Raw genomic sequence first — 20,971 nt, 5'->3', positions numbered from 1 at the left:
GGGAAAACACAGGAAAGGAAGCAAAAGTATTGTGGTTCATCTCAGTACAATGCCTTAATGTTCTGGACCTCTGGTTTATAATCCATGTCATTTATTCGAGTACAGTCCTGTTTGCCACTTTTGTTTCAAAAGATAAACGAGCATCATTAGAGGAAAACATTACGGTTGTTGTTATTGATCATGTTTAACATAAAAGCCATTCTGAAGAGACAATTGCTTCAAATTACACTGCCAGTGCTTCTTGTTTGTTGAAGCAAAAATTTTCAAGCAGGATGAGAGTTCTCTAAGGATCAAAATGATAGTTGTGGATCAGTATCACCGAAGTTTTTCTATCTACCCCCTACTCATGGGTTAGCAGAGGACATCTCCATTTAAACGGATGTAATACCTACAATTACTGCACCCCGCTCCATCTGGCCCAGTCAACAAATTGCATCCCACCATAAATGTTGTTGGCGAATCGCACACCAACTGTGAAGGCCATTGCAACTGGGGGAACCTTCTTTGCCAGAGGTGATGCTTCTACCACCCGTTCCAGGCCATTTATGATCTGATAGCGAGTGTTGGAAGAAACTGCAAGAAAAACACCTGCAAGTTGGAGGAGAAACAAGCCCATTAGTGGAACTTTAAAGATAGGTGGCGGACTTGTTTAAATATCCTAGTTAATGCTCTATGGAAAAGATGAGTTTTACTGAGACAGAATGCAGTAGGATGCAGAAACAAGTCTATGACATGCAAATGGTAAGCTGCTAACATATCCAACTCCATTAAAGAACAAAAAAGTACGAGCCAAAGGCAAAAGCAACACCTATGATGGAATCTAATATCATTGCAGAAACAGGAATTACTCAAACAGCACAAAGGATACCACATGAATCCACCACAATTTGGTAATTAATCTTTCATACTGGGAGTAGAAATCTGCTTAAACTTTGGACTGTTGAAAGGATTGGACATTGGGGGTTCATCACACCATGGACATGACCCTATAGCATGTGGCAATTATTTATTGAAGTAGTTCAGCATTATTAGAATCTATTCTTAAGAATATTTCCTTTTTTTTTTTTTTTTGTTTGTTCCTTTCACTCTTTTTATAAGTTTTAGTATTTCCTATGGAAGAAGTTAGCATCTCTCTAGTTGTTTTTGGTTTTACCTAGCCTTTTTTAGGCATCTCTGTTCTAAAATGATATTACAACCTAAAGATAGATTAAGACTAAATAAATGGGAGAGATTTGCTCCCAATCATCTTTTCTTGCTTCTTTCCATAATGATTTATTGTGCTCGCAGAACTAAATCTAGGTTCCTTTGAGGAACTTCTTTTTCATCTTCTCTCTTTCTTTTTCAATCCCTGGTTTGATGTGCACTGAGCACAAAAATTTGGCTTTCTACAAGGAATTCTTCTTCCTTCTCCTTATATCATGACCTTGTGTGGTAGAGCTTTCTAAAATGCTAAAAGCAGATTTTGAATCCTAAGAAGTAAATTTTCAGCTTGCACGGATAAAACTCCTCTACATTAGCCCTAAAACCTAACATGATTTCCTTGTGTTTTAGAGAAAGAAGAGAAACAGGAAGGAGATTTGAGTTTAATGAAACTCTTAACAAGGTTAAAATTGCCCTTATTTTTCAGAATAGCACTTTTAAAACACAGTTTTCAAATACAAAAAACAGCATTGACTTCTGCTTGTTCTACTGCTCAATCCAGAAGCTAAAAGCTACCCAAATGGGCACTATGTGCTTCTAGACTATTTCAAATTTTCTTCAATGATTTTTTTTTTTGATAAAATTTTTTTTGCCCCATTGGGACTTGAACCTAGAACCTCCCATAAATTCTCTCCATCCCTTTATCACTTGAGCCAGGCCTCAAGGGCTTCAATGAATTTGTTTTGTTGTTCTATTATTTTAAAGCAACCCAGTGCAGTTCTTGTAAACCATGAGACCAAATGCAGTTGATGAATCTCACATCACTATTTGTGATCAGACTATTTGTAGAGCTCTTCGTAGTTTTAGATGTTTGACGTAAGTTGGAAAATACCAAAATTATTCAAGAGGTGAGAAATCCAAATTAGTACAATAGTCTTTCAGTTGAGAAGGCCTGTATTATCATATCAGACACAGGTTGAGCATTAGATTGTAACATTATCTACATGCAGGCACTAGGCACTTCCTAAACTATGATACCCGAATCCTTCAATTTCACTCAACATACCCGCGTGGCTATGCATGACATGGGTGTGGGTATGAGATTCTTTTCAGATACTCCTATTTTACATTGAGTGTGGCTATTTGATTTTTTCATTGATATCCTTTTATTCTTTTAACTTTTTTAATAATAATTATACTAGAGAAAAAGAAGAGTTAGCTAAAAAGTGAATATTTGTAAGAATATTTAGGGATAGGAGAAAAAGAATGGATTAGAGGGAAAAGATGGGAGCTTTTAAAAAGAATACCTTTACTTCTAATTTATTTTTAATTGGGTTTTCTTTTATCATGTCGTATCCCGGTATCCATGCCTCTTTTTTGGATCCTTCTTAGCTGAATCTCTGTATCCTAAAATTTGAGTTGTGAAGGATTAGACACCTAAACACATACTTGTATCTGATACTCATACCCAAACCCATGCAACATAGTTCCTAAATCTTTCAACTTCTGTGTTTGGTTTACTATGATAACCAAGAAATCAGTTCAGCCAGCTCCTGGAGAGCAAATCCACAAGCATAGCCTGGGTATCTCATGGATTGCTGGCGACCGTCCAACAGGTATCATGTAATAGGGGCCTTCCCACAATTGGTATTCCATTCAGCTAGAAGATTTGGGCCCTGTTTGGCACAATTTTTTATTGCTTAAAAGCTATTTCTGACTGATAAGAGCTTCAGACCATGTTTGGTTATATACGGAAACACTTCAAAAGTACAGCAGGTTTGGGGCCTGAAAACCCTTTTTGGTAAAGCAGGAGGTTAGATACTAGTGCACAAAAGTTTTCAGGAAGAGGTTCTAGAATTCAATATCTTTTCACATAGAAGTTATTTACACTAAATCTCTTGAAAGAACCAACTTGCTGTTAGAAATGCACCAAAACAGGCCCTAGATTGAACCCATGGCCTCACAACCAAGCCACAGAACACCACAAAATTCAGATAGAAGAGACACAACATTTTATGCAAGCATAAAAATTAACTCCTAAGAATTTGAGAAGATTCAAGTTCTGAACTACATAGGACAGGAGCAGAAGAACAAAACATGATCAGAAAAGGACATACTAGCTCAAAAAATTTCAGATCATGATCAGTCATATATAGACAAAGGGGTCAAGCCTATAGCCAGTAACAAGAGTTAATGATTGGGAGATGGTGGAGAGATTCCTATTCTCCTTACAAGGGAAGAGGGTGGTTACTAATTTGTAGGATAGGATACGGTGGAAGGAGGTCACGGATGATAATTTTTTTGTTAAATCCTTTTATAGTGCTATGGAGGGTAGCAGCACAGTCCCGTTCCCAAAAAGCATTATTTGGAGCCCTTGTGTTCCTACTAAGGTTGGTTTTTTTGCTTGGGAAGCCTCTTGGGGTAAAGCTCTAATATTGGACCAACTAAAGAAGAGAGGTTGTTCTCTTCCGAACAGATGTTATCTTTGTTGTGCTGCTGAAGACTCTATTGATCATCTTCTAATTCATTACACCAAGGCTAGGGTTTTGTGAGAGTTGTTATTTAACCTTTTTGGTGTGCTGTGGGTTCTCCTATCATCAGTGAAAGAGATCCTTCTTGGGTGGCATGGTTTGCTTGTGGGCAAGAAGTGAGTAAAGGTTTAGAGAGCAGCCCCCTTATGTCTCTTTTGGACGGTTTGGAAGGAAAAAAATAGGGTTGCTTTTGAAAATGAGGATCTTTCAATCCAAAGGATGAAATATTCTTTTGTTTGTAATTTGTGGTCTTGGTCTAAGTAGTGTATAGATGAAGGGCTTAATTCTTTGATTAACTTTTTTGAGTGGTTGGGCTATAGATGAGGGCAGGTGATCATTTTGCACCCCTCTTTCGTTTGTTATTTTGCCTATAGGTGCCTGTTGTATAATGCTTTGGGTTAGCCGTTGGGTGCCTTGTTTTTATTAATATACATCTTTCTATGTCTTTGCCTTAATGATCCTTCAATAGTAAACAACTATAGCACATGTAAGACAATGTCCATTTGATCTCATGATACCAAAACCATCTCAAGATTATACTAGGGCAATAAACTTAACAAACAATGGAAGATCTAGTAAAACAAAGGCATACCCCAAAGAGCTGCACTCTTCACAAGAGGTGGCACAGGTATGCCCTCTTCTGATTTCTTTATGCTCCTGATATATAGAGAGAGAATATGGTGAGCAATAATCCACTTCAAGAAAAAGCACAAATAAACACAATAGAGCAATGTTATATTTTAAGCCAATACCACATTTTGATATCCTTTTCTTGGCATTCTCTTTGTGAAATTACTCACTCCACTCATATGCCAAAAAAACAGCAAAAGCTACACACTTACCAAAGGAAACTAACAGCTCATTCAACATTCAGTAAAGTCACTAAACCAACTAATATCTCATTCTTTTTCCCTGATGCCTATCTTTGTAAAAGTGTCCTTACCCCAAGTAGTCACTAAGGTTATTATACTCATTATGGACAATAGTTATATTCATACTATTTATTACGTTAGTACCTCATCTTCTATTCATGTATCCACCGTAAGAAAATTCTTTTCTCATGTTCTCACAAAGGTTGGTAAGGCTTATTAAGAATTAACTGCCAACTCACATCTCTCTACTCCTTTTTATTTCTTTTTTAATTATTCATGATTTACCATTGATTTAATAACTAATTCATTACCTATTTCCTTCACATACACATAATGTGTGTCAACTCTTCTAGAATATAGTTCCTTTCATGGTAAAAAGACACTAGCACCCAACCTCTCAAATATTTTGTTGCTTGTATATGATACATACATGGAACCTGGGGAAAAGGGTGGAGAAGGATTGGGTGGGTTATATGTCTAGGTGAGATCCAAGCGAGCTCAAGCATGAAAGGAATAGGCAAAATCAGGTCTTTGGGGCTGGCTCCTCAGCCCAATCCATGGCCAAGACTTAGCCTAAATCCAATTTCAATTGATGTAAGCCTATGATAATTGATTATTTATGTATCTACTTTCCAATTGCTCTCATGCTAGTTACAGCTTCATTCCACATATTTTCATCACATCAATATATCTAATTGATGCTCCTTTTCTAAAAACCTGCCATAATCTCCACAAGTACCCCCAACATGTGTCTTTAAAGTTGATGAACACCATAGGGATATCCTTTTTCTTCCCTCTAGGCCTTTCCATCAATCACATAAGAAAATAACTTACAAAGTGGATCTTCTTGCACAAAACCAAATGTTCAGCCAATGTAGGGCAGTAGAGAGAAAAAGAATATAGAGGAGAGAAACAGAAGTAGAAAAGAGAATTCCAAAGAATTACGAACATTATTAATCAAAATCTAAAGTATTTAACATTACTAGGCCTACGTATAGATAGACAATTGTAACTCTAGCGGGAAACTAATTTTAATAATCCTAACTCTAATAAACTTTATCACAACATGATAATAACCCTAAAACAAATAATAGCAAACCAGTTGCTTCCTATGTGGTTGTGAGGAGGAAAGTGTTAATCATATCCTTATTCATTGTACAGTGGTTAGAGCTCTATGGGATACTGTTTTTGGTTTAGTTGATGTGAAATGGGTTTTCCCAGAAAGTGTAAAGGAGGTCTTAGCTAGCTGGAGGGGCTCGTTTGTGGGAAAGAAAAGGAAAAAGATTTGGGACGCCATTCCGTTGTGTATTTTTTGGACGGTGTGGAAGGAGAGGAATAGATTAGCTTTTAGGGGAGGTGTGTTGAATGTGCAGAAGTTAAAGAATTTTTTTGTTTGTAATCTTTGGAGTTGGGCCAAATTGTATGTAGGTGAGGAGGCGTTCTCCTTATAGGTTTCCTGGAGTGGATAGCCTCCAATTAAAGGGAGGTGATTCTTTTGTTCTTGTTGTTGTTTTTTGAGGCCTTAGCTGCCTTGTATACTCCCTGTATACCTTGTGGCGTTGTGCCTTTTGAATGAATATCCTTTACTTATCAAAAAAAAAACAACTAGACAATGATCCATAACTATCATTCAAAGCAATTATAAGAAAACAAAAATACAGTTACAAAAACTTGAAGCAGATAACAGCAATTTAAAAGTTAATCAAATCTCTCAAGTACCAATTCTTCAAGATATGCAGAATGTACTAATATATTGAGGTAAGAAAAACAGAAAAGTACGTAAGGTCAAAATTAGCATATATTCTAGATAGAAGCATACCGCTTGGCAGTCATGATCAAATTTGCGATGCCTTGGCCAATAAGACCACAGGCAAACCCAACTGATCCATATAGAATTCCCTGGAAAGAGAATGTGTGCATTAGTTATAACTTACAGAACGAAAAAAAAAAATGGCAAACACATACTGAAATCCAGTTAAACAAGAAACAACCATGTTCAACAATGAAAACTAAATACTGTCATGGAAAACTGACAGTGTAACAGAACTACTTAATCAATGAAAAATACACAATAAAATACTGTTGCTGAATAGTTTTAGATTGTCACACCTTAAAGAAGTATGTAGCAATTCTCTGCTTTACAGAAAATCTACAACCTGGTCTTTCAGCTTCAAATACACTGCATAAAGCATAAGATAAACAATTGACAGCCTGAACTCACATGTAAGACTAAGCACATCAAACACATCTGAATTCAAGTAAGTTAAAAACTTCAATCAAAATTTTCTTATTAGGAAAACAAGTTAACATTCTTCCTGGCATAAACTAACAACCTGCTAGGAAGAGCCCCATAAGCACGTTGTAGGTGTCCAAGGAACCCCTTAGATATGGATGGCTGCCCAATTCGAGCATAGGGTGCTAACATACCAACTAAAGCAATGTTAACAACCACCCCAACCAAAAGATCTGCAGTGTACAACTCAAATTCTGCCCAGAAGTCTTTGCCTCTCTTTTGAACTTCCGCAAATGTGGCACAGCAAGAATCAATGACTATCTGCATCACATTGAATCAATAAGGATAACATATATATGACAATACCAAGGGCCTCAACATTGGTGGTGCTCTCAACAATCATGTGGACCACACATTATATGCTCAATCTGAAGTATAAGTTGGCCACTTCCACTCTATTAAGTAGGCTGAAGGATGGATTTACTTGTAAGTACTTACCCAATTTTCAGTTACTCAAGTTCAAGAATACCTTAGCAGAACCATATGTCTACAGTTTAGCTGGAAAATTTTCAAGCAGGAAGTTATATCAGAGAAGGTTTAACAAACCTCTGTTCCAATTTTAAAAAGAAAAGATGGATCAGCCAACATTCGGTTACGAAGCATAGAGCATGACTTCACAGCAAAGCCTAGAGGCCAGACTGACCCCTGCAACAGGAATATCATAAACACCAGTTATTACAAGACAAAATGAGTAAGACGAATGGAAGTCTTGCACAAGGAAATTAACTGAATTTCTAATTGTATAAAAAACCATGGCTTTGTTTGAATGCAAGCAAGAACAATGAGAAACCATGGGAGTTGCCCATTTGCTATCTCCTCCAAACACTTATCCGCTTCAAGTAATTGTTCACATTTGCTTGAGCTGATCATTAAACTTCAATCCGAGGAGCAAACCAATTATAAAGTTGGGACTCATATTACCCCTTTTTTTTCCTTTGATTTCCCACAACCAAAAAGGAAATTGTATCAATATTTAGCAAAGTTGTACCTGCAAATCTAAATACCTCAGGAGAAGTATTTTCCGAATTCCAACACTCTTGGCAGCAGTCAGCATATCGGAAGGAAGGCTGGCCCCTCGGGCCTGCGCCTCTCTCATCACCTCCTCAAAGCTCAAAATGGGTCCTAATTCCTCTTCTTCGTGGTCATCCCCATCGTCCTTATCATCGCCCCCACCGCCGCCGCCGCCCCCCCTACCATTCGGAAATTTTCCATTACCACCATTGCCATCAAGCATATCCTCACCACCATCTTCACTATCAGTTTTTAATGCACACCCAGTTTCCAAAACCCTAACATCGTTTCTCACAGAAGTATCAGTCACATCTTTTGAAACCGGAGTTTCAGCAACACCAGATTGCAGCTCAGCCTGTGGCTCCAACATGCTCATTGCTCCACGCCTCTGCTTTTTCTTCCTATACAAATGTCTACTTCCACTGTTCCTACACAAAAGTGGCAATGCCACTTCCTTTACGAAATACCCCAACCTGGCGTTATCAATAATCAAATTATGACTCCAAATCATCCCCGAAACGACCTCGTTTCGCAAACTCAGAGAGCTAGACAATCCAATACTCGATGAACAAGCCGCCATGTTGCTACCAATACAACCTCGGATACGTCGACAAATAATAACTGAGATTTGAGAGTAAAACGCAAAGAAACCAACTAATCAACTAAAGTACTGGTTGGAAACAATCAAGATTTGGAGCAAATCTAATGCATAAATTAGAAAATCCGCTCGGATCATCCGAAACAACTCTTTCCTTTTCAAAGTCTCCCGGAAAATGTAGGAAAAATAGCCGTAAATGACGAGAGAAAATAAAGAATTTTTTTTTTTTTAAAAAAAACGACGAACAGGTTGTTTGGAATGGGGGAAATCAAAAGAAAGGTGGAACCTGAAAAGGATGGTCAGAAATGGCGTATAAAAGAGGAAGGAGGAGCGTGCGTGAGCAACTGAGACAGAGACTTCTGTGTTTTTTTGTTTGCGCTGGAGGAGATGGCCGTGGGCGTGGCGCCATGTTTGCTACCATATATACGTGGGCTTCGCACGTGGCCCAAAAACATTAGCACGTGACGAGATCTCTAGGGTTTCAGCACTTAAATTCCGCTTTAATAGACCCATTAAGGAGGCAGTGAGTTATTAATCTGCCAGCCTCCTTTAATTTAATGCTACCAAAGTGTTATTATATGGTCCTTTTTTTTTTTGTCAAATATTTTCATGTCCATTATAGAGCCAGATTAGTTTGACAAATAAATTGATTATAATTTAATTAAAAACAGAACAAATTGAATCGATTTTGACAACAGAGTGAAAAAGGAACAGAGAGAAGCACAAAAGCAGTTTCATCTGCGTTCTGTTTGCTTATGGTCGTGATGAGCATAGGAGTCGTTCTTTCTTGGAAGCTGGAATAAGTCTCTTGCAATGAATGCGTGGTTGAGGATGTGTTGGGGCCTTTCATAGGATAAAAATCTCGGGATGGATGGTCTAGGATGCGTCACACGTGGTGAAGCAGTAACCAGCTCAAGAACAATTACGCCTGCTCTGGCCGGGTGGAAAATTTGAGAAAAATATGCAAAAGAAATGAAATAAAGAGAAAAAAATGAATAAAAATAAAAAGATAGATTTAAAATTAAATTATTTTTATATGGTATTTTACATCTTTTATAACATCATTTTTCTTAATACTTTTCATAATCAAATATAATCTTAAAAATATAGTTGATTTTTTTTTATCATATGTTCACAAAAAGAGGTTGATACTGAAGCCTTTTATATTGCGTTGATCACAATGATTAGTCTCGAGTATTGTTTGTTTATGTTTTGTTTTCATTTTGTAGTTTTAGAAGATTAGGAATAAAAATTAAAGAATTGTTACAATTTGATGGCAAGCTCCCTTGATTTGGTCTAGAGGGAGGAGAATGAATGTGATGGTGCTTTCAAGACAATATGAACGCCATGGGTAGTTTTAGAGTGTTTCTCCTCCTGCACACAGCAAAGCGACCCTTAGCAACTGCAAGCTCTACTTCTTCCATCTTCTGCCTCACCAATTGTTCCAAGTGGTTGTGCTCACTCCCTGGGCTGTAGCCTATCTGAAACCAGATGCAGCCTTTCCACTCAAAGGAAAAGTCCACAGCTGTAGAAATCCGTCTTTGCATTAAACTTTAGGTTTATCAACCACCCTGGACCCGGATATCCTCTAGTGCCCCTTACCATAGAAAACCCCGCATCATACCCACCCTTGAAAAGTTTTTGAGATACCCAAGACTTTCACCAATCAGTAGGTTCTAAGGCATCACAATGGAGTAGCCACTCTAGACACCCCTCATGTAAATAAGATAAACCCTTTGCTCTCCCTATGGCCTCCCATCTTAATTATCTCCTGGATGAATATGAGATTTCTGAGAATGAAATTTTAACCAAGGGTTCATTCTCCAAGTATTCATAAACCAAACGCATATGCTCCTCTCAGCATAGGAACCCCACATCTTGACCAGGTTCCTATGATCGATGTTCCCTATGATGCTCATCTCTGCCCAAACTACAGTCTCCCTGCCAAATCCCTCTATTTTACATACTTCTGTCTTTTTTCTTTTTTCCTTTTTTTGGGTGGGGGGGGGGGGGGGGGGGGGGGGGGGGGGGTGGTGGTGGGAGAAAAAAAGAATTCCTATCATCTGCATGATGTGTATTTCTATTATTATATGGGAGGTGAAAATCTGATGCTACACAGGAGTAAGGACCATGAATTTGAGTTATTTCAAATTAATGTAGTTCCAGTCTCCAGAGTAGTGGCTATGGAGAAAAACACAAAAACAAGAAAACAAGAAAAACCAATGACGACTATGTAATTTACTAATTTGATAACGAGATACAAACCCCGTAACTAAATCAGTAAATAAAAAAAGGACATTTACTCCAACTCCTGGATTTGAACTTGGGCTTCATCTTCACATTCCAGTAGAACTTGGACTACGGTAGCCATTGTTGGTCTTTTGCTTCTATCCTCCTCCACACAAGAAATACCTATCTCGATCAATGTTGCTGCCTGGTGCCTGCTAAACCTCCCCGTCAATCTCCGGTCCACTGTATCATCTATCCAATTGTCTTCTCCACATTGAATTTTCTCTTTCACTAACTTGACAAACCTCGTCAGCTCTGCTTCCTGCTCCTTGCCATCTTCCATCACCCAATTTGAAAGCCGAATTCCCCTCACCATCTCTAGAACAACTACTCCATAGCTGTAAACATCAACTTTTGCTGTAATTGGAAGATTCATAGCCCACTCTGGAGCCATGTAACCTTTAGTCCCCCGAATCCGAGAGAATTCTCTGGAACCGGGGCCACCTCTCTGAGACAGCTTTGCTAGCCCAAAATCTGCAATCTTTGGTTCAAACCCATTGTCTAGAAGTATATTTTCCGGCTTCACGTCACAATGGATGACCCATTCTAGACACTCATGGTGAAGGTAGGCTAAACCCCTTGCTGTCCCCACTGCAACGTTAAACCTCTCTTTCCATCCCAGAAAAGTCGTGCTGAAGAGATGCTTATCCAGAGACAGATTTTCTACATGCTCATAGACTAAAAGTCTGTGTCTACCCTCTGAACAGAATCCCCACATTCTAACAAGGTTCATATGATAAATTTTTCTGATTGTGCTTATTTCAGCCCAAAACTCCCCTTCCCCTTGAATGACATCTCTCAATTTCTTCACAGCTACTACCCTTTCATCCTCCAGAATACCCTTATAAACAGCCCCAAAGCCTCCTCTTCCAAGCTCTACTTTGAAATTGTTGGTTGCCTTCTTAAGTTCGGGGTAGCTAAATTTCCTGAACTGGCTTGATATCGGACCATATCCATCTTCAACTGGAGATGTCACCTTAGGTACCCTGAAGAGAAACCACCAACCTGACACAATAAAGAGGACTTCCAGCGCACCAAGGGCAGAAGCAAATGAGTAGAGATAAACCCATCTCATCCCTTTATTGGCGGTGTCATACATAGAAGGAGAACTCAGCACAATCTCAACTTCCTTGGACTCGCATATGGGATTAGAAACATTAACAAGGGTGGATGCTGATGTTTCGACATCCACTGGCAGTTTTAAATATATAGTCCCTGGGAAATTCGGAGACCTGAAGCCATTGAAAAGGGCAATTTTGTTGAAACAGAGCCCATTTCCTGTTAGCCTATAGGCGAATGCTTCACAAAGGCAATCCTCCAAGCAGGTTTTCCTGCAAGTTTCTAATGAAACAGATGTGAGGTGATTGACATCAGACCCATAGAAATCTGTATGGGGAAGCTCCACAAATTTTACCTGCTGTGGTTGGGAACAGCTTCGGTGGAACTTAGACTTGCAACCTTTGCTCCAGTCACTTGGGTCACTTACCTCATAACCCGGAGGACAAGAACACTTGGGTTCTGGTGTGAACACACAAATCCCATTTCTACCACATAGCCCATGCACTCTATTCCGTTCTCCAAAAGCCATCCAGGAGATCATCCATAACCCAGTGGAATGATTTAAGCTATAGAGTCTCAGGTTTCCATCGTAGCCAATTGTCAGCCTCCTTTTGACTCCCAAGCCCATGTCAGAAGCTCTGAAAGACGCGTTATCACTCGAAAGAAACCTCCCCATTTCATCTAGAACAGCAATTCTGCTACTGTTAGAGTTTCTTCTTTTATTTGGAAAAATACCCAAATCAGGATTAGGCCAATACAAGCTTGATATAGATGGCCCGTCATACATCATTCTCAAGATGTTGTCATTATCAAAATATAAGATATAGTAACCAGAAGAAAAATCCCCTCCTCTGATTATAGAGATCAGCTTTGTCCTCCTGGTAAGGATTTGGTTTGGCAGAAGAGTATCAGTAGGAAAATCAAAGCTTTGCCATAGAATTTTACCATGTGGGTTCTTCAGAACAAGGTTTCCAGTGTCCAAAAGCTCTGCTCGATCAACATCGGTGGAGGTAGTGTTAGTCTCCCAAACAGTTGAGCCATCAGCATCCCTTAGGTTCATGATGCCATCTCGCCGCAGTGAAATCCTGGAGCCCCGGCCATTGACAGGTCTGTCACGATTGGCCATCCAAACCACAGTTCTTTCCTTAGAATTTGTGAACCATATTGAAAACCAGTAAGCATTTCCCCCCGCCCCATAGAAACCACAAGTGAAGGATCTGTCTGGGGAGGTGATGTAGTCTGAATCATCTTCCACAGATAGAGAGGAGCCTCTTTGCAAAAAGTTGTGGGTTTTGGAAGTTGTAAAAGAGAAGAAGAAAGAGATAAGAAGGATGAGAAGAATGGAGGAAAATAGGTTTCCCATGCCTTTCCAAGTTTTGTTTAGAAATGCATCTTTGGTTGGTTAAGAAAATGTTAGTTTTATAGCCACTACTTCACGTAGGAAATTAAGGAGGAAGGCATTATACCAATCAAGTATCCAATATCTTGATCAGCTTTTCAAACATGGAACTGTCAATCAAAGGATGTCCCAAGATTTTTTAATGGAGATGAATTATATTTAACCAATTTAAGATGGGAAAGGGTCTCATCTGAAGGTGCCCTTTGTCAAATTTCGCTCCACCGTATACGTGACGTTGTGGGAATGGGAATGAGACAACTGGACCGTCACCCTGACACATGAAATCGTGATGTATCTTTATTTTATAAATGGATTATTTTGGTCTTAAACTCACCCTCTTGAGCTGTTCTCAGAAAATGCTTGGTCCTTTCTTCGAGAAGACGTGCTTGGTTGGTCATTTGGTTGTCAGGCATTGGGCTTTGAGGTGAACAGACCGTCAAAAAAGATGTCTCAATTAGGAATGGACCTGAAGCACGTTTTCGCGGATACTCGTACTTTATGTGACATTAGATGAGTTTGGGATAAGACAAAAAAAAAAAAAATAGTGATAGATTTGAATTTTTAAATTTTGATGGGGGTACTTGAGATATTGTATGGTCTCATCCAAATTATAAAAATAATTAAATAAAAAATATTTTTTATTTTTTAACAAATATAAAATGAAAATATATCTTATAAAAATAAATCATAAAAAGTTATAATATTTATTTACATATAAATTACATTTATTTTAAATATAATTAAGATTTAAAAAAAAAAAGAGAGAAAAACAAGAACAAGTGGGCGAGCATGAGAATAAATAATTGTTGGAATATAATGACTGTTGTGACTCCACGTAGTCGCCATCCCACTTGCCAAATTTGGACACACTCGCCTGGATAATTTTTAAAGAAGCAAGTTGCAGAAGTATGCCTTACACCGACGTCCCCTTACCCAATATATATAGTAGACATGATGGCTCTTTTATCTTATTACCTTATTTTAAGCTACAGACGACGGATGACCCGTGGAAAACTTGCTAGCGTTATTCTCTCATTGATATACCAGTTTATAAGTGATGAGTCATGACCTCTTGTTATAACATTTATTTGCCTTTTGATTGGGCACCATCACTTCACCATTGACCGTCGACTCTACAAAGCTTCCATTTGGTATTATTCTAGTCTCATCTGACCAGCCCCCACTCAAAGAGGTTACAATTAACAAACCAAGGGTGCTCAATTATCTTTATTAGAGAAACTTGGTTGGTTGGATCTCTTAAAAACACAAAGATTTGGTTAGGTGTGAAATTTTAAATGCAAGTGGGAAACTACACGTGAAATTTTGAATATGATAAGGCAAGAAAAGGCATATTGCGACCCGCGCCTACCAGACCAGCCCATTGGTATGCCTAACATTTTTTGACTTGATCATTGGAGGATGACTTAGACTAATCTACTCAAGTCTGGTCTAATTACGTTGGACGAAGACCCTTTATTAAATAGGTCTTTATTTATTTATTTATTTTTATTGGGTACAACTGGAAACCGTTATATTTACGTCCAAGGTCCAATATTTCTTGTTCTTAACTTCAACTACAAGACAAAATTCTTTCGAGGACTGAGTCATTTGTCCAATATTTTGGATAAAATATTTCTATTATATTTTTTGCTAGGTACAAATACAATTGATATATGAGTGGATATTTTGATTTTAAAAAAACTTAATAAGAGAAAATTGATATAAATTTTTATAAAAATATTAAAAAAAATAAAAAATGATAATATTTATATTAAAGTTGTTTTAACAAAGAAATTAATATATATTAAACAATATAAAAAAATGATACTTAAGTATTTTTTATTTAAAAATATTGATAATTTTACTTATAAATTTACCTTTGTTTTTTATTTAATTATTATATAAAATACCTTATAAAATAATATAAAATAATTAAAATTAATATATATATATATATATATATATATATATATATATATATATAATTGGTTGTGCATTTGTATCAATAAAACACATTTAGACTTGTGTTAGAAATTGTATATTTTATCCTCAGTCTTAATTTTTTATTTAGTTATTATTATTATTATTATTATTATTATTATTATTATAATATGTAAATATTAAATAATTTTAAAAATACATAATAAAATATGAAAAAAAAAATCATTTTTTTTAATATTTTTTGAGATCCAACATAATGAAAGAGAAACAAAGGTGAAGTTATGGCAAAACGAGCACAATCCAAGTCTAGGTGAGTTACATATTAATTTCTCACCTTATAAAACTGCCAATTAGTTCAATTGAGTGTGGTACTAAAAATTAGACATGGAAAAAGCACCGTATGATGTAAGTGCAAGAAATTTCAGGGAACATAAATAACTCGCGGCCCCATTTCTACCCAAAGAAAGGGCAGATTGAAGTATCATCTCCATTGCATCTGGCATCTCTGTACTTCCTACAATCATGATGAGAAAATTGGTGTTTCAAAAAGCAAACATTGCTGGAAAAAAAAAAAACCAGGAGTGTGTACTTCTCTATTTATGTGAGAAATAGACATTTTATATTAGCATGATGCAATGAATTAAAATTTTTTGAGATTTTGAAATTACATCTTTAGCAAGATAAGCTTAATGAGTACTTCAAGTTTTATTATGAAAGCATCCCTTGATAAAACCAAATTTTATGGCAAAATTTCCCGAAATATTATTTTTAGACTGAAATTAAATTCTTAAAAAGTTTGCATATTTCACAGATTTCAAATGCATTGAAACGAGAGAGCCAAAAATACTGTTACATGCTATCACCATTTATATTAATCACCAACACTGAACTTTGGCATGATATACCTGATCAATGTTACCAGGTCCAATTAAAACAAGTGCCACACCAAATGCATTTGGTCCATCCGATCAACAATTCAGGATCATGATATCAAATGATGAACATGAGTTAATTAAATTCACAGTTCAACATATCCTATCAACCTCCTTTTCATCCTTTGACCCAAGCCTCAAGTTGGTAACAGTAGCTACTCATTTCACAGTTCAGCATAGCTCCAGATTGCAAACAATGGAGTCATGAGTGCTGATATATAGTTTTGTCAGATCTAAACCTACTTAAATCTGCAGATCCTCTAAGTAACAATATATAGCTACACTTGGATATCAACTTCTTAAGACATAAACAGTCAAAGTACCAAGACGCTTCCAAATAAGAATTCAGACGTACATAAGTATGCTTCCTAAAAATAAGGGAAGAAACTACGAGAGATAAATTGTAATATAGCCCATGGAAAAATAACACACGTGCTATAATAGTAAGGCTATCCACACACACCAAAAATAAATAAATAAATAAATGAAAAGAACGGAATAAAAAGTTCTAGAAGAAGAAGAGCAAGGACCATGTCCCTGAACAAGATAACCTTCAAGCTTGCAAGGATGAGCTCATACAAGTAAAGCTATTAGAATATCTAACAACACTGCATCAGTAGGATAAATTTTCAACTTTACAAGGATAAGCTCACACAAGTAAAGCTTATTAGGATCCAGACATGTAAGAACACCATATGTTAAAAACCGCACATCATAAAAAATTGAACAAGTGAGAAGAACTTGTGGATGCATGATATCTAATATCATACAAAAAGAAGGCATTCAAGATCTAGGACAAAGATTCCTACAATGTCACACAATTAAATTTTGACCGAAGCTTTTTACCAACTAATTTCCTTGGAACAAAAATCATACAAGGATTACATCATGTTAATCAATAGGAAATCTATGAAACAATGGCAGTTCTCAACAAGTGAAACATGTAGCACCCATATTTCCCCATTCTTCATTTCTAAGAAAAAGGTGAGAAAAAGGATATCACAAGCATTACCAGTAAATATAAGCCAACTTCCATTTCAATTATACACCCAATTGGGGGGGGGGGGGGGGGGGGGGGGTTGGTGTAAGGGAACGATAATCTTCAAGTGAGGGGAAAAAGAAAATTACTGACTGAACAAGGAAATGAAACTGCTATAAATAAAACAAATGAAAGGAAATCAGAATCTACATCCACCAATTCATCTAGTCACCCTTGACTTGAGTCCTAAAAATAAAATTCAAGTTTGTTCATCTGCTTTTTACAGACTTCTGTCTTTTTTCTTTTGTCTTTCTTTTTGGGGAGAAAAAAAAAAATCTTAGTATCTGCATGCTGTGAATTTCTATTATTTTATGGGAGGTGAATGTCTTATGCTACACAGGACCATGAATTTGGGCGATTCCAAATTGATGTAGTTTCAGAGAAGTGGCTACGGAGAAAGACATACAAAAAGAAAACAAGAAAAACCAATTACAACCCATAACCTAGGACATTTAATCCCAGTCCAGGGTTTGGACTTGGGCTTCATTTTCACATTCCAGGAGAACTTGGACTACGGTGGCCATTGTTGGTCTTTTACTTCCATCTTCCTCTACACAAGAAATACCTATTTCGATCAACTTTGCTGCCTGGTGCCTGCTAAAGTTACCCTTCAATCTTGGGTCCACTGTATCCTCTACCCAATTGTCTTCTCCACATTCAATTTTCCGTTTCACTAGCCTGACAAACCTTGTCATCTCAGCTTCCTGCTCCTCACCATCCCCAACCACCCAATTTGCAAGCCGAATTCCCCTCACCATCTCTAGAACCACAACTCCATAGCTATAAACATCAACTTTTGCCGTAATTGGAAGATTCGTCGCCCACTCCGGAGCCATGTACCCTTTAGTCCCCCGAATCCGAGAGAATTCTCTGGAACCGGGGCCATCTCTCTGAGACAGCTTTGCTAGCCCAAAATCTGCAATCTTTGGTTCAAACCCATTGTCTAGAAGTATATTTTCAGGCTTCACGTCACAATGGATAACCCATTCTAGACACTCATGGTGAAGGTAGGCTAAACCCCTTGCTGTCCCCACTGCAACGTTAAACCTCTCTTTCCATCCCAGAAAAGTCGTACTGAAGAGATGCTTATCCAGTGATAGATTTTCTACATGCTCATAGACTACAAGTCTGTGTCTACCCTCTGAACAGAATCCCCACATTCTGACAAGGTTCATATGATAAATTTTTTGGATTGTGATTATTTCAGCCCAAAACTCCTCTTCCCCTTGAATGACATCTCCCAATTTCTTCACAACTACTACCCTTTCATCCTCCAAAACACCCTTATAAACAGCCCCAAAGCCTCCTCTTCCAAGCTCTACTTTGAAATTGTTGGTTGCCTTCTTGAGTTCGGTGTAGCTAAATCTCCTGAACTGACTTGAAATCGGACCATATCCATCTTCAACTGAAGATGGCACATTATGTACCCTGAAAAGAAACCACCAACCTGACACAATAAAGAGAATTTCCATTGCACCAATGGCAGAAGCAAATGAGTAGAGATAAACCCATCTCATCCTTTTATTGGCAGGGTCATACATAGAAGAAGAACTCAGCACGACCTCAACTTCCTTGGACTCGCATATGGGATCAGCACCATTAAGAATAGTGGGTGCTGACGTTTCGACATCCATAGGCAGTTTTAAATATAAACTCCCTGGGAAGTTCGAGGACTTGTAGCCATTGAAAAGGGTACTTTTTGCGTAACAGTTCCCTTCTCCTGTTAGCCTGTAGGCGAATCCTTGGCAAAGGCAATCGTCCAAGCAGATTTTCCTGCAAGCTTCCATTGAAACAGATTGGCTGTAATTGAGATCAAACCCATAGTAATCGGTCTGGGGAAGCTCCACAAATTTTACTTGCTGTGTTTGGGAACAGCTTTGGTTGAACTTAGACTTGCAACCTTTGCTCCAGTCACTTGGGTCACTTACTTCATAGCCCGGAGGACATGAACACTTAGGTTCTGGTGTATAAATACAAATCCCATTTCTACCACATAACCCATGCACTTTACACTGTTCGCTAAGAGCTTTCCATGATATCACCCATAATCCCGTGGAATGGTTCAAACTATAGAGCCTCAGGTTTCCATCGTAGTCCATTGTCAGCCTCCTTTTGACTCCAAAACCCATGTCAGAAGCTTTGAAAGACATTTTATCACTCGAAAGAAACCTCCCCATTTCATCTAAAACAGCAATTCTGCTACTGTTATATTTTGTTCTTCCATTTCCGAAAACATCCCAATCAGGATTAGGCCAATACAAGCTTGAAATGTCAGGCCCATTATACATCATTCTCAAGACATTGTCATTATCAAAAAAGAAGTAAAAGTGACCAGAGGAAAAATCCCCTCTTCTGATCATAGAGATCAGCTGTGTGCTTGTAGTAAGGATTTGGTTTGGCAGAAGAGTATCAGTAGGAAAATCAAAGCTTTGCCATAGAATTTTACCCCGTGGGTCCTTCAGAACAAGGTTTCCAGTGTCCAAAAGCTCTGCTCGATCAACATCTTTGGAGGTAGTGTTCGTCTCCCAAACAGTTGAGCCATCAGCATCCCTTAGAATCATGGTGCCATCTCGCTGCAGCGAAATTCTGGAGCCCCGGCCATTGACAGGTCTGTTTCGATTGGTCATCCAAACAACAGTTCTTTCCTTTGAATTTGTGAACCATATCGAAAACCAGTAAGCATTTTTCCCCATCCCATAGAAACCAAAAGTGAATGATTTGTCTGGGGAGGTGATGTAGTCTGAATCATCTTCGACAGAGAGAGAGGAGCCTCTTCGCAAAAGGTTCTGGGTGTTGGAAGTTGCATCAGAGAAGAAGGAGATGAGTGATATGAGAAGGATAAGAAGAATGGAAGGAAACTTTGAAGATGTAGGACTAAGGTTTCCCATGTCTTTCCTAGTTTTGTTTAGCGATGTATCTTTGGTTGGTAAGAAAATGTTGGATTTATATCCACTAGTTCACGTATGATCCAGGGAAGACATGGCACCAATTAAGTTTATCCACTATCCTGATCAGCTTTTCAAACAAACTGTCAACCACAAAGTAATGATGCCCCAAGATTTTTTAACGGATATGAATTATTGAGAAACCTTAGTGAGGGAGAGGAATTTTGATAAATGTATAGCTATTAGGGAAAGTAATTTTTAAAATGCTGTAGATTGGAAAATAATTCCAATTCTACGACACTTTTTAACACATAGGACTCAGTGGGAAAAAAATAGTATTTTATATTTGAAAAGAAGTGCAAACCCATTTTCCCCCGCCCGTTTTCTTCTCTGCCTCAACTCATTTTGTCCTCTGTCCGAAAACCTATTTTCCTGCACGCTGATCATGGAGTGGAGATCCTTGCCTCAACACCAATAGGAAGGAAGTGAAGTGCATATCCGAGACACCATTGCCCCCGGGTGTTTTTTGTAAGTTTTGTGGTTATATTAGGTGGTGTGGTTGTGTTTGGTCACCAAGAAAGTGTGGAAAAGTTGAAAAAAAAAATGAAGTTTTAGTTTTTTTTTTACAATGAAACCAAGTAGACTAAAAATTATGGAGAAAGTTTTGATTTTTTTTGTGGTTCAGCTTGTTATGATTCTGTTTGGTTGCCAAGAAAGCGTGGGAAAGTTGAAATTTTTGTTTTCATTTTTTTTTTCGACCGGCTCCAACATAATATTGGTCACCGATTATTGGTCGAAGCAAATTTCGGTAATTTTCAAGAAATTTCTCAATATTTCCTACCAGTCCAGCCCGCACATAAGATACAAAATCTATCCAATTTTTTTTATATAAAAAAACATAAGATGCTATTTGGTAATTTGATCATGATTTGCAAGGAAAGGTTGTGTTTTTAAGCCTGGCTAAAAAATCGTGGATTTAGGA

The 20,971-nt window shown here is 37.7% G+C and overlaps 3 protein-coding genes across 3 annotated transcripts; all 3 read right to left on the bottom strand.

Annotated features, from left to right (window-relative positions):
- Nucleotides 1–50: 50 nt before the first annotated feature.
- Nucleotides 51–8,849, bottom strand: LOC117921191 (protein RETICULATA, chloroplastic). Its single transcript, XM_034839009.1, has 7 exons — nt 7,825–8,849; nt 7,383–7,481; nt 6,877–7,097; nt 6,653–6,722; nt 6,363–6,442; nt 4,264–4,328; nt 51–588 (listed from the first exon to the last, which is right to left on the bottom strand). Exons 1-7 carry the CDS (start codon nt 8,425–8,427, stop codon nt 395–397), a joined length of 1,332 nt encoding a protein of 443 aa, XP_034694900.1. The 5' UTR covers nt 8,428–8,849; the 3' UTR covers nt 51–394.
- Nucleotides 8,850–10,571: 1,722 nt separating this feature from the next.
- LOC117921312 (putative receptor protein kinase ZmPK1) lies at nt 10,572–13,284 on the bottom strand. The gene has a single exon (XM_034839172.1). The coding sequence runs from the start codon at nt 13,154–13,156 to the stop codon at nt 10,745–10,747; it is 2,412 nt and encodes an 803-aa protein (XP_034695063.1). The 5' UTR covers nt 13,157–13,284; the 3' UTR covers nt 10,572–10,744.
- Nucleotides 13,285–17,197: 3,913 nt separating this feature from the next.
- On the bottom strand, nt 17,198–20,034 carry LOC117919909 (putative receptor protein kinase ZmPK1). The gene has a single exon (XM_034837210.1). It carries the CDS (start codon nt 19,990–19,992, stop codon nt 17,557–17,559), a length of 2,436 nt encoding a protein of 811 aa, XP_034693101.1. The 5' UTR covers nt 19,993–20,034; the 3' UTR covers nt 17,198–17,556.
- Nucleotides 20,035–20,971: the final 937 nt, after the last annotated feature.

This window comes from Vitis riparia, chromosome 8 (genome assembly GCF_004353265.1).
Source record: "Vitis riparia cultivar Riparia Gloire de Montpellier isolate 1030 chromosome 8, EGFV_Vit.rip_1.0, whole genome shotgun sequence".
NCBI lineage: Eukaryota > Viridiplantae > Streptophyta > Magnoliopsida > Vitales > Vitaceae > Vitis > Vitis riparia.
This window is presented reverse-complemented; position numbering and strand designations above follow the sequence as displayed.

What these genes read in the sequence shown, in the direction of transcription:
- LOC117921191 (XM_034839009.1), bottom strand. Translation starts at nt 8,427, where the DNA reads ATGGCGGCTTGTTCATCGAGTATTGGATTGTCTAGCTCTCTGAGTTTG. An exon ending in TTGCTACATACTTCTTTAAG is followed by an intron (nt 6,443 to 6,652) that starts GTGTGACAATCT and finishes TTCTCTTTCCAG; the next exon opens with GGAATTCTATATGGATCAGT. An exon ending in GAAGAGTGCAGCTCTTTGGG is followed by an intron (nt 589 to 4,263) that starts GTATGCCTTTGT and finishes TCCAACTTGCAG; the next exon opens with GTGTTTTTCTTGCAGTTTCT.
- LOC117921312 (XM_034839172.1), bottom strand. Translation starts at nt 13,156, where the DNA reads ATGGGAAACCTATTTTCCTCCATTCTTCTCATCCTTCTTATCTCTTTC.
- LOC117919909 (XM_034837210.1), bottom strand. Translation starts at nt 19,992, where the DNA reads ATGGGAAACCTTAGTCCTACATCTTCAAAGTTTCCTTCCATTCTTCTT.